General features: G+C 37.6%; 1 protein-coding gene across 3 annotated transcripts in view; it reads left to right on the forward strand.

Annotated features, from left to right (window-relative positions):
• Positions 1–14,452, forward strand: part of STXBP5 (syntaxin binding protein 5) — a 163,694-nt gene that overhangs the window by 65,967 nt on the left and 83,275 nt on the right. For all 3 annotated transcript variants that reach the window (XM_029943864.1, XM_029943865.1, XM_029943866.1), the window contains exon 9: positions 4,556–4,634. In XM_029943864.1, coding sequence (XP_029799724.1) covers positions 4,556–4,634 — 79 coding nt within the window. The remainder of the gene's footprint in view (positions 1–4,555; positions 4,635–14,452) is intronic.

The raw sequence follows: 14,452 nt of genomic DNA on the forward strand, positions 1-14,452 counted from the left end.
TAAGGAATCAAATGTCACCGGGGTTTATATGATTTATTAAGTTGTTTTATAATTAACCAGCTCTTTTCAACAACTTATCAAGGCAGTTCACAGGCATTTGAACAAGCACAAGCTGAATAAGTACAGATTTTTGCTGCTCAGGAGACATAGCAAGTAAGTAAAGTGACACCTAGTGGTGAAATCAGGTGATCCTCTAAACATCCTTTATATGTGCGGTATAAAACCTCAAGCCAGTGCCTTACTACTTGTTTTGATTTAGAAAATGGTTAATCTAGGATTACAGATGAATAAAGTTTTCTGTAATGTAAACAATAATTGGTGACATAATTTTAAGAATCTGAGTTGAAAAAAAAATCAGACTTTGCTGATCAAAATGACTAATGTCCAGGCAAGATTAATGAAGAAAGATGACTATAAAAACTGCAACATTTTTGACTTACGGAGATAATGAAACTACTCCATTAGTAGCCATATAGGAGGTGGGGGAAAAGTTTACTTATAAAGAAATGAAAATCAGACTGGCTTTAAACTTCATTATAAGTTTAAATGCTGGACATAGTGGAGCAATCTGGAAGACTTTTGAGCAATACAAAAGCTAAGAATTTTGTACCTAGCCTTATTTTATGCACGACATATAAGCTCAGACTTGCAAAGATTCGGTAGATACTCCATCCAATGTCCTTCTTTAAAAATCATCCTAGTCACTGAAAGATTGGTGATGAATATTGAAATAAGTTAAATTTAGTTATATCTGAATAATTGTTTACTTCATGAAGCAAAATGCATATAAAAGTAACGTTTGAAAATAGATATAAAAATTATCTGTATTCTCAAATTTTATCAGTCTGACATTCCCATTAAAGCTTTGGGTAGTAGAAGGAGAATAAAGGCCTGATGCTGACCTTCAGAGCAAACATTAAATTTAAGGTCCTATATTTCTGAACATACTGAAATAGTGGTTGAAATTCTGTGTTCCTCATACAGTGTGAAGGACCAATTTTCAGAGTTAGGTGTCCTTTTTTCTACCTTTCTTCTTTTCTCAATTCTCCCTCCCCACTCAGTAAAGCAGTCTTCTCTCCCAGCAGTCCTTTCCAGTCCCTTGGTTGGGTGGTCTGCCTACTTTGTCACTGACCACCTGGGTTTTGTAAATTAGGATGCCAGAGGTTCAAAGTTCATTGCACTGTCATTTCATACAAAGAGGTGAAGAGGTGATCCCCTGGGGTCTTGAGGCAGGGTTAGATGCTCTAATACCAGTTGACAGTTGTGTATTTATAAAAATACAATGTAATAAAGGTGACATTTTGAATCAGTGGGAAAGCTATGAAGGTTCAATAAATAGTACTGGCAGGTGCTATCACAACTCTGCAGATTGTACAACTTTAAATAATTACAGCTCAATATAACTATAAAAATAGCTCTGAAATTATTAGAGGAGAAATACTTTCCCTGTGCCAAAATAAACCAGAAAATAATTAAATGTAATGAGTGAAACTATAAAGCAGTTAAAAGAAATTGCAAAAAAAAAAGAAATTTAAATGATTTGGGGATGGGGAAGAACTTTCTAATAAGCATGAAACCAAGGAGGGGAATGATAAAAAAAAAAAAGGCTGAAAATTTTTTTCCTATATTTATGCACATATTATTGATAAATGGGATCCTGTCTTACCAGTCCCTTCTCCCTCACCCCTTCCCCAAGGTAGCAGCCCAGCCCCCTTTCCTGTCCTGCCAGGTACACTGTCAAAAATCTTACAGGTGTTCCTCCAAAATATATTTTTAAAATTATATATATTAATACATACTTATATAAATATGAGTGTTTTGCTATTGTTTTGCATAAAACAGAATTACACTAGTCTTTTTTGTATGTTTTCCTAATCCATCGTCCTTGAGGCAAGCCCCTTCCTGTCATCTAGCATAGCTGTACAAGTTGTGCTGTTAGCACCATCTTGTACATATTTGGTAGGCATTGGTCCTTTTGTTTTTATGGAATAAATGCTTAGGAGTAGAATTGCTGTTCCTGAGGGTTAGAGTTTTAAGTATTAAAAAAAAACTTTTTAAATATTTATTTCTGAAAGAGAGTGAGCAAGAGCACGTGAGTGGGGGAGGGACAGAGAGAGTGAGACACAGAATCTGAAGCAGGCTCCAGGGTCTGAGCTGTCAGCGCAGAGCCCTACGAGGTGATCAGACTCAGGAACTGTGAGATCATGCATGACCTGAGCCGATGTCGGATGCTTAACCAGCTGAGCCACCCAGGCGCCCCATAGGTATTTCTATTTTTAATTAATGTTCTCAGACTGCCTTCCAAATAGATTGTATCCTTTACACATTTCTTTCAGCCAAGTATGAGTACCTCTTTTACAACATTCCTGCTAACAGTAGACATGAGACATGATAGCCTGTTTTACTTCTGCATTTTTCTTTTTTTTTTTTTTACTTCCTCTTTGTTCAAGGTTTCAAAATCAACCAGAGAAGAGTGACTTTCTTCTTTCCCAGGTATTTTCTGGGCATGCACATGTATGCAGCCTTTTAGTCCTAACATATGTCTAGTTTTTCAGGGTTTTCTTTAAATTCATGCCCAGGCTCTTATTTGACTCACCTGAAACTACAGCCTTAGGCAACTTTGATACTGCCAGCAAATTGCTATTATTTCTGTGATACCCTGCAGGTATAAGGCTTTCTGTCTCCCTAAGCTGATGTCTCTGTCAAATGAAATTGCCACAACATCTTGGGAATAGAGGTTTCCAGGGAGCTGTGAGTTGGGACAAAGTATTGATTGTATTGATTGTGGTCTAATGAAGCTGGTTTTGATGGACTCGCAAAAAAAAAAAAAATCAACCCTCTGTGATGGCATATATTATTGCCTTTTCCTGTTTGCCTAGTCACTGAGCTGGAGCGTGAGGAGGCTGGGAATAGACTTTCATCAGAACAGTGTTCCACTTGTTTCGTGGCTTCACAGTTCTGAAGTGGTTCACTTAACGTTAGTTGCTAGTATTACAGTGTGTGGGGACGGCCAGCTCACAGAGGTCCTTACTTTGTCATTCTGGGAGTCAACTTCCTTTCCTAGTTTCCTTAGCTACTCGTAGGTAGTGAGCCGACCATGTGAACTTTAAGGTCGTTTTATGCAAATCCAAGAAAAGCTTTTGGAATTCTAATTACATTAAATTTATGAATTAATTTTGGAAGAATTGGCATTTAAAAATTTTAAGTTTTCTTAACTGGACACATGATTAAAACTGATAGACTTGATTATTTAAGTGTATATTAAGTGTATATTGCTGTGCAGTTTTTAAAACTTTCCAAGAATTCAGTCATAAATGACACAAGGAAAAATATCTGCAGCATATGATGGATAGAGTGTTAATGACCTTTGTAAAGAAGATAACATACAAGCACAGGTGAAGGACATAAGTTACTTTTCAAAGAAGATACACAGATGACCATAAAGTCGAAGAATATTCAGTTAGAGATTAAAACAACACAAATTAAACTGAGATACCCTTTCCACTTAACTAAACAAAACACAACACAATAAAGCATTGTTTGGGAAGAGTGTGGCAAACTATGTTCTTACACTGCTGCTGGACGTATGAATTGGTATTACCTGTTTGGAATACAGTTTGACCCAGATATCCCTTTCCCTAAGAATTAATCCTAAGGAAAAATCATTAATTTACTCACTCATTAAATGGTAACTTAGTGCTCACTATATGCCAAGTAATGTTTGTCACCAGGGACACATCAACAGAAAGCACATACACACTTAAAAGCGTTTGCTTTCATGGAATTTGCATTCTTGTTGATGAGGCAAACCAACAAGAAAATTTAAACAATAAAAGTTTGTAAGACTGAACAGGTGTGCCAAGGGGTAGGGGAGGAAACTGTGGGACAGAGGTACATGTTTGGGATCGCCCAAGAATATCATAATAATGTTGAGAATGAGTAACCTCTAAGAATGGGAATATGTTTTATTTTCTTTGTATTTTTCTGTGTTGTTTTTACAATGAATATGTAGAAATAGTAGAAATAAAACATTTTTAAAATAATAAAATTCTTCCACAGTATGAGTTTCTGACATTTTGGTGCATTTTAGCAGTCTCTTCAGACATTACAATGGATGGATTCTACTTTAGAATAAATATAAATGAAGTTATTAGCATAGGGTTTAATTTTGCAACCTGTCACACGGGTAAAATATGGCTTAGATTTCTTTTTCTCAAATCTAGCTATTTTAAAACTTGAATCCATTTAGAAAATTGAGTTTGTTTGCTTATATGCAATTAAGAATATTGAGAAGGCTATCCATTTCTCTTTCAAGTATTTTGTCATATAGATGTTGTACTAAGTTACTCATTGACTTTGTAGCACTGAATTTCAAACAGTAAAATTTACCTGATGATTTTAAATATTGTATATTGAATACTTCTTTCAAAATCCTTTAAAAATGTTTCATGGTTGATATCATTATACTTTACTTTCATTTGATATATTAACTATCAATGTAAGAATTTAGAGTAATTTAGAATTTTAGAATTTAATGCAGGAAAATATATTTTAGGAAAACAGTTAAAGGATGGGAAGAAGCCAGAACCATGCAAACCTATCCTCAAGGTGGAATTCAAAACGACTAGATCTGGGTAAGGTTTTACTTCATTGCCAATGTTCATTGTATATAATTACTCGGATAGCAGTAGAGGCTATTTTATCATTATGTTTTGAAGCCTACTTTAGAATGGTCTAGCCCAGTCTTAAATTTTATGCATACTTTATTTAATGAAATAACTAAAATTGGTCAAATTAGGATAAAGTATTTCTTTGTATTCTCTTTGTCTTTGGTAGTTTTATAATGTTATCTTGGACATTTTGAATAATCTTTCTGGTTAAGCATTATACATTCAGTTCAATTACTGTTCATTAACAATGGTGTTTATTCACTACTTAAAATTGTGGAATAAGCAGTGAAAATATTTAAAACTTAACCTATTTATACTATATATGTTAATTGTGAAAGTTATCAGTATTCTTTAAAAATTAAATCTCATCATAAAAATATTTGGCAAATAAAAAAATACATATAGCTTAATATTAAAGGAAGTTTGTCAGTTGTATTTTTATTTTTTGTATGCACCAGATGTTTAAATATATAATAAAGGAAAAACATTATAAGTGTTTCTTTGAAAACTCTACTTCATTAATCCCTGAAAGAAGCCTTTTATTTATGTTCTAGTTCCCCAGGAAGAGTGTGTGGTTTTATTTATTATAGCTATATAAGGGAGTGGATTTATGTAGTATATACAGTGCATTGGTTCTCAAATCTTGGTTCTTGGGCCAGCAGTATTAGCTGAGAACTTGTTAGAAATGCAAATTCTCAGATTCTTTCCCACGCTTTCTGGATCAGAAACTATCTGTGGGTGGAGCTAACCAATCTGTATTTTAATTAGACTGATAGGAGATTCTGATGCATAGAAGTTTTTTTTTTTTTTTCTGTCTTTATTTTGAGAGAGAAACAGAGAGTGAGCAGGGAAGGGGCAGAGAGAGAGAGGGAGACACAGAATCTGAAGCAGACTCCAGGCTCTGAGCTGTCTGCACAGCCTGATGCAGATCTCAATCAAACCCATGGACCGTGAGATCGTGACCTGGGCCAAAGCTGATGCTTAACTGACTGAGCCAGGCGGCCCCTGATGTGTGGAAGTTTAGAAACCTGGTGTATGTTTTCTTTTTTAAGTTTTTTAAATTTATTTTGAGAGAGAAAGAAAGAGTACAGACAGTGTAGGGGTAGAGAGAAAGAGAGGCAGAATCCCAAGCAGTCTCTGCACCATCAGCACAGAGTCCAGTGTGGGGCTTGATCTCACAGACCTTGACATCATGACCTGTGAGCCGAAATCAAGAATTGGACGCTTAACTCTACGCTACCCAGCTGCCCCAGTTTTTAAATACCAGTTTATAGCCTCTGGTTGTTAAAACTGTGGGCCAGTTCCCTGCTCTGGGATTCGGAGGATCTACTGGTTCCTACAAGAGGTTGAATGAACTCCAAGAGGAAGGGCGTCTGTTTAATGGACTGTGGCATCCCTCACTCTGTGACCTTCGGTGTAGAGTTATTTGACCTCTTTGAGCTTCAGTTTTCTCTTTTATTATATGAATATGATAATAGGTCAAAAGGCTGTGAAGATTTAAGTGAGAGACAGCCATGTATTGAAAGCATTGCACAGAGTGCCTGGTACATAATAAACTTCCTATGAATAGTTGCTCTTATTGTTAATAGGAAATTCCTACTACCAATTGGTTTTTTGTATAATTTGTCCTATGGCAAAGGTATATAGGGAAAGGCAATGACAGCAAAACAAAACAAAACAAAACAAAAAAACAAATAAAGGGAAAAAAAATGTATGTGGGATGAACCAGAAAAAAAAATCAAATGAATTATCTAAACATTTAAATCAAAAGCACACGTTGTCTACTGATTGGCAACAAAGGTGAATGTCCAGGGAAGATTTTTTTTTTTCTATCTGTGCTTTACCTGTTTTCAACTTTTTTTTGTTTATTTATTTATTTTGGGGGGAGAGACAGACAACACAGAGAGAGAGAGAGAGAGAGAGAGAGAGAGAGAGAGAGAGAGAGAGAGAGAGAGAGCGAGAGCAGGGGAAGGGCAGAGAGAGAGGGGTAGAGAGAGAATCTCAAACAGGCTCCACATTGTCAGCTAGGAGCCCGATGCAGGGCTCTAACTCACAAACTGATATCATAACCTAAGCCAAAATCAAGTCAGATGCTTAACTGACTGAGCCACCCAGGTGCCCCACCTGTTTTCAGTTCTTTCATAATAGTAATATTTATGTTTTCAGTTTCTTCAGTAAGGCAGCAATACTTTGTCTTAAGTTCAGAAATAGAAAAAAAAAAGTCTCACTCTTTTTTATGTATTTTTAGATACCTGTAAATAGATCAATAGGATCACCCTCTGATAATAATCTTCACTAACTTTACAATTTATTTTTTCATCTAGAATAGGACATTCAGTAAATTAAACAGGCTCTTTTTTTTTTCCACAGTGTGGCCTCTTTCCTTGAGATAGTTCCTTAGAATTCCAGTGTGCAACCAACATTGAGAACTGCACCCCCCCCATTCCACCTACAGCCGAATCACCCTTCTTTTTTTTTTTTTTATTTTTTTAATGTTTTATTTATTTTTGAGACACAGAGAGACAGAGCATGAGCAGGGAGGGGCAGAGAGAGAGGGAGACACAGAATCTAAAGCAGGCTCCAGGCTCTGAGCTAGCTGTCAGCACAGAGCCCGACGTGGGGCTCGAACCCACGAATGTGAGATCATGACCTGAGCTGAAGTCGGACGCTTAACCAACAGCTACCCAGGCACCCCAGAATCACCCTCCTTTAAGTTAGCTAGTCAGCTCTGCCCTTTTCCTGTTCCTAGCAAGTGTTTTGGGCAGGTACTAACTGAAGGTGCTTGTCAGTTGGCAACAAGTAATAATGGTAAATTACCAGCTTTTATTAGAAGAGTCATTCTTCACTCCTCAAGATCTTCTGGATTTTCTTCTTTTTGCCTAGAAATCATTTAAGGCGGAAAGATTCTCTTTTATCCTTTATAACTCAACAGTCATATCACTACTTTGAGGATGTCTTGGCCATGTAGTCTAGATTAGGACCGCAGTAATACAGTCTCAAAGCATGCTGTATTTTTCCCTTCTAGAATCTGTACTTGTCATTAATGATGGAATTATTAGTTTAATATATGTCTTCCCTTTTAAATATTCAGCTCAGTGAAAGCATGGGCCATCCCTGTCTCAGTTCTTATTGTCCTACCATAGTATTATTGAATATAAGGAAGAAGAACATAGGCTGGTGTTTAGAAAAGTATAGCCATAAGAAAATTAGCTGTTATAGGTTAATAATACCATATAATTTATCTCTGAGGCAAAGGTATACTCTAACAGGAAATGGAATCAAGATGTTGTATCTAACTTTTGTTCTCTAGTAAAACAAAAGCATATGTTACACCAGGATAGAGCAGATTTTTTCCCCCCCTTGACACAGTGAAGAGTGACAGTATAATTAATATAACATTTTAATAGCACTTTTATTGAAGATATGGAACTATTCTTTACATGGCCAGTTCTTAATCCAAAGTTAAATGTTAAGTCAATTCTGTTGAAGCTGGATTTTTGCGACACCAGAGTGACCCAGGTGCGAAGTGCCTCAGCAGACGGTGCTTGGGCAGAGTGACTGAGGAGTGAGCGCTGGAGCCAGCCCGCCTGGGCCGCTGTGTCCTCGGCAGCCTGCCGTCGGGCGCCCGAGCTCAGCTCCTGTGCTGGCTTCTTCGTCCGTAAGGCAGGCGTAAGAACAGTATCTGCCTCACAGCGTAGTTAGATTACGTCTATGAAGCTCTGGGAACGTTCTCTTTCAGCCAGGTGTCTCAGAAGAGCATTGGATAACCCTGACGAGCGTCTCTGACTTTGCTTCCTCAGAGCAGATGTACAAGTTGCAAGGTTGACAAAACTATACTAACTAGGGAGCCTTACTAGTATTCTTCCCTGGATTGAGAGTTCTCTTCCTCTGAGAAACATCATGACTTAGTACATTATCTGTTTGCTTGTGTGTGTGTTTGACACACAATGTTATACTAGTTTTGGTCGTACAATGTAGTGATTCAACAACCTTGTGCGCTACGCTGTGCTCGCCACAGGGCAGCTACCATCTGTCGCCACTCAGCACTACTACAGTACCATTGACTTTCCTGTGCGGTGACTTTCATCCCTGCGACTTATTCATTCCGTACCTGGAAACCTATATCTCCCATTCCCTTTCACCCATTTTGCCTATCCTCACCCCTGATTTCTTTCTTTATTTTTAAATATTAGATAATGGTGATCTGTTCGTGGGTTATGAAAATGCTTTTGTTGGTTGTGACATCAGTTTTTGATTTATAGACTAGAATAAGATACAGGGTGCACTGCAGGTTTGAAGGTTAAGTATTGGTTCACATGAAACTTTTGTTCAATTGTATGTACTTGCATTTCTGTATACTGTATCATGAAGTAAAATCCACTTCTTACTATGAGTCTAGATTACCATGTTTGAGAGCCCCTGTTTTAGGGGAATAACTGAGGCTTTAGATTTTTAGACTTAGGTTCAAAGCCTGTTCTGCCACTCCCACAACTGTATTATCTTTGGCAAGTTGCTTAACATCATCTTTTAAGAAATACCCTTCAAAGAATCACCAGTTTGGGGGAGAAGCATCTCTGTTCAGTATCCTAAAAGTGAATGTTATCATAGTTAAAAATGGCAGTTTAGCACATTTGAAGCACCACATCTAAGAGGTTAATTTCTCCCTTTTCTCTAACACATACTACGGCAAACCATTTGTGCATAGGGCCAGAGAGTGAATATTTTAGGCTGTGCATGCTGGATAGGTCTCAACTGGCAACTATCCAACTCTGCTGTTGTAGCCCCCAGAGCAACCATAGACCGCTCATAGGAATGGACGCAGCTGTGTTCTTGTAAAACTTGATTAACACACATTGAAATTTGAATTTCCTTTCATTTTCATGTGTTATGAAATATTCTTTTGTGTATTTGTTTTCAACTGTTTAAGAATGTAAAAATCATTTTTAGTCTTAGGCCATACAAAAGCAGGCAAGAGATTATAGTTTGGTGACCCCCTTGATATGCACATATGTATATACACATAATATATTTAAGTTTGTCTGTGAGCAAAAGTTGCCCCCTCCCACCCAGTGGTGCCTGAATTTGCTTTCAAGTAGTTTAGTAGATGATTTCTTTCATTTATTTTTATTTTGGAGGCACCTGGGTAGCTCAGTCAGTTAAACATCTGACTTCAGCTCGGGTCATGGTCTCACGGTTTGTGAGTTTGAGCCCCACGTGGGGCTCTCTGCTCTGAGCGCAGAGCCCACTTCAGATCCTCTGTCTCCCTCACTCTCTGCCCCTCCCTCCCTTGTGCTTTCTCTCTGTCAAAAATAAACATTTAAAAATTGTTTATTTTTTAAAGATTTATTTATTTTGAAAGAGAAAGAGAGTGTTTTGGAGAAGTGACAGACAGAGAGGGAGGGAGGGAGGGAGGGAGAGAGAGAGAGAGAGAGAGAGAGAGAGAGAACCCCAAGCAGGTTCCATGCTGTCAGGCTGTCAACACAGAGCCTGACATGACACCAGGCTTGATGAGCTGAGTCAGCTGCTTAACCAGTTGAGCTACCCAGGAGCCCTGATAATTTCTGTAATTTAAAAAAAATGTGTGTGGGGGGCACTTGGGTGGCCCAGTCAGTTGAGCATTTGACTCTTGTTTTTGGCTCAGGTCATGATCCCAGGGTCATAGGATCCCCCATGTCCAACTCCATGCTGAACGTGAGCCTGCTTGAGAATTGTCTCTCTCTCCTTCTCCCCTTCTTGTGCTTGTGTGCTTTCTTTCTCTTAAAAAAAAATTTTTATATGTGTGCTAAAAGTTGTCGGATGATTGCCTGTGTAGGAATATGGAAAAAAAAAACACAGATTGTAATAAAAACTCAGGGAACATTTGTGGTATTCTGGTCCTGAAAATATCCAAAAGTCTATTTCAGTAACACCCACAAACTTGCTACCACTGAGTTTCCCCCCACAGCTGCTAGAACTGTATCCAATGAGAGAATTCCAACTCTCTGAAACCCCAAAACAGACTCCCTCATGCAAAAAGATTGTTTTCCCCAGACCACAGGCTCACTCTGGTATGTTTTTCCTTCTCAACTGTAGTTTGTTCTTAAATAACTGTATATAAATTGTCCATAATCACACGCTGTGCTTGTTGTGTGCCAGACACTGTTCTAAATGCTTTACACATATTAATTTATTTAATTTTAGCAACCACTTTATGAGGCAGGTATTACAGATGACGAAAGTGTAACAGAGGTTGACTAACTTGCCCAAATCATACAAATCATAACCAGAAGACCCCAGATTTTATGAAGTCTGCGCTCTTAACCACACTTCCTTTTTTAATGAAACCTACTCTCTGTTCACATTAACCATCAGTCCCCAAGATTATTGTCATACCTGCAGATCTGCCATCAACAATTGCTTGGCTAAAATACCTGAGAATACTGCAATGAAGAAACTCACCTTTAATTCATTCACAGAAATGTTGACCATTGAGAACAATGTTTTGGAATCTAGTCTTTACACCAGAAGTATGTTTGTATTGCCGTCCTCTATGAAACCTCCTCTTTTTATTTTCTTGCCCACGCATGTATTAGAGCCAGCAGATGTTCCATATTCATTCTCTCTCCAGCCCAATTCTTGCTAAGCCGTAGCAACCAGAAGAGAAACTCATTTCGATGGCATGCCCACCTCTAGAGACAAAGTGAATTCCTTTGTATTGTCTTAACAATTCTCCTATCTGTAAAAATAGCTTCTTGTGTTTTGAACTCAAACAAGCACCAAGAAGAAAAGAATTAAATAAAGTGAACATCCATTGTTTACCTTTTAGAAGCCAGGTTTCTGCTATGCAGTTTGAGTGCATTACCTTTCTTAATTCTCATAACAACATGATGAGATGGATATTTTATCGTCTCCATCTAGAGAGAGATAATAGGTCTGAAAGAGCTGAAGTTAACTTGCCCTACAAAATAGCAGAGCTGGAATTAGAGGCCAGGATGACCCCAGAGGTCTAGTCATTAATCAGTACACTGAGTACTCTCACAGATAGCAGGGATTAGGAGAGAATGGTCCTGATGACTCACAGGTCACTCAGTTTGCCAAGAACTGATTTCTCTCTCTTTTTTTAAAAGATTTTATTTGTTTTTAAGTACTCTCTACCCCCAACATGAGGCTCAAGCTCACAACCGTGAGATCAAGACACCCCCGATTTCTCTTTTAAATTTGCTAGTTTATCAGATAATCCTCATAAAGTTCACATTAAATCATACCCAATACCAGTAATCATATTAATGTGAACTGAGAGGAGATCCTGTCCATGCCTCTCTAATAGGCTGGATAACTTAACTACTTAGCTTAGTCCTTAGCTACTCAAAGGACTAGACAGCTTCATAGATCACTCTAGGCTACAAATTCTAATTTGATGAAGTCCGGGTTTAGGTTTTATGGTATCCCTTTGTGGTCATGGCACTTGGTCTTAATGCTGCTTGGGAAGGAATCCATAAACAGATTTATAATTAATTGCATCTAATGAGAGGAGACCTCTGAATCACAGACTTAGAATTTCATACGCCTCATCAGTTAACGTTCTCATGTTAATTTTTCCATGTTGGTGAGAAAGTTTCCATCTTAAGTTTGCTGTTGCTCACTTTATTAGTATCTTCAGAGGCTATTCTTACGACCCATCCCAGATTTGTCTGTATTATCTCATTTCTTCCAGTCTTAATCTCCAAACCTTATACCTAACTAGAATAAGTTACCGTTCACTTGTTTGATTTTAAGATAACATTTGATTTGCAGCTTTAGCACCCTGATTGTATACTCCCACATAGCTAGAAAACAAAAGCTACTAGATGGATAGCTCTGTCTTCTGACATTAGAATACCTCATTTACCAGCTGTATTAGTTTATGCTGAAGGTGGGTTTTATCTGTGGCTTCTATTGATTTAAAGTGCTAAGACCCCTCTATTTTTAAATGTTCCCCTAAATTTTTAACTCATTGCTGTTAAATTAAAACACATATCACTAAGTCTACTGATAAACTAATAAATGTTTATATTACTGGCAAGTTTTGTTAACTTTGTTTGAAAGTAAACGTGTGTTAATTTCTTGAAGTACATTTAACCAGTTGGTAGCTGATGAAATGAAGGAGCCCTTCCTTGAGTATAAGAAAAAGGAGTGCGTTCAGAATGGTTCCCTGACGGCTAAAAAACCCTGTATAGCCAATGCTCCCAGCACTGGTAGTTTATATTGAAAAACACCAAAAACGGAAGACGTGTAGGTTCTGAAAAGGAAAAAAACAAAACCCACAAAAAGGAGACACTCCCAGGATGGGCATCCTGGAAGTGTTTGTAGGAGAGAGTAAGTAAGCATTGTTTGCTGCTATAGAAAATTTGTTAGAATGATAATAGAAGAAAGATTGGAAAGTACACATTGTAAGGGGAATTAATTTGTAAGAGTACTTCATTAGTCTCATTTCACACATGAGCCAGGGTGTAGGGATATAAAAAGAAGGAGAAAGAAATGGGTGGATTAACAGAAAACGCTGGCTTAGGATTTATTTAGTGTATTCAGCAGTAGATATAAGGAGCATTTACATGTTCAGGAAGAGTAAGACACAATTTTGTTTTTACTTTAAATTGGAGAAGACCTCCATATGACCAATGGCAGAAAAGAAAGAACTGAAAAGGATACACTGAAAATGAAAAGGAAGTATTTTGAGAAGAGAGTTTTAGAGAGAATTTCTCATGATGAATTCGAAGCACAGATAGAGAAGATAATTTTTTTTTCTTAAATACTAAAAGTGCTGTCACATGATAATGTGATCCAGGTAAAGTCTTCTGAAAAAACTTTTTGGCTACAGAGCCAAAAGTCTTAGGATTAAGATAAATTTGGAGTCCTGAGATGGAACACTGAAATTGGCAAAGCAGAAGACAAGGATAAAAAGCGCAGTAGTAGATAGGGGTGTGCTGGGCAAAGGATGGAAGGAAGCTGGAGGAATCAAATGATGGAAGATAAGACTTTTTGGGATTCTCTTGCAGGGACCAGCACAGTTAAGCACTTGGTAAATTCTTGCTAAGTGGATGAATCATAGTAATATTCTAACTTAATTTGGGTAGTTATTCTTGAGTGGCCTATAAGCAGAAAATTCTTCACCATAAGCTAAATTTTATGATACTTTAATACAAAGTGTAGTGACAGATGCAGAAATGACATTAAAAATTGGCAAACTATTTTCATAGTATTTCATAGGAAAAATGCAGTTTTTTAAAAAAGCATAATTGGTCACAATTGTTATCTTAATTTTATTTTAAAAAATATTTTTAAATAACCTCCACACCCAACACGGGGCTCAAACTCAAAAACCAGAGATCCAAGAATAAGATGCGTTTCTGACTGAGCCTGCCCGGCACCTGTATTAACTTCATTTTTAACCACTATTCTTCTCTAAGGTGTTTTTGGAAGTACCTATTTTTTTTATAATAGTTTATTGCCAAATTGGTTTCCATATAACACCCAATTCTTCTCTCCACAAGTGCCCCCGCTCCTTGACTATCACCCTCTTCCCCCGCCCCCTCCCCTTTCAGCCCTCTGTTCTTTTCAGTATTCAGTAGTCTCTCATGGTTTGTGTCCCTTTCTCTCCCCAACTCTCTTTTCCCCTTTGCCTCCCTATGGCCCTCTGTTAGGTTTCTCCTGTTAGACCTATGAGTGCAAACATATGGTATCTGTCCTTCTCTGCCTGACTTATTTCGCTTAGCATGACACCCTCAAAGTCCATCCACTTTGCTACAAATGGCCATATGTCATTC

The sequence above is a fragment of the Suricata suricatta genome, chromosome 7 (genome assembly GCF_006229205.1).
Source record: "Suricata suricatta isolate VVHF042 chromosome 7, meerkat_22Aug2017_6uvM2_HiC, whole genome shotgun sequence".
NCBI classification, from domain to species: Eukaryota; Metazoa; Chordata; class Mammalia; order Carnivora; family Herpestidae; genus Suricata; species Suricata suricatta.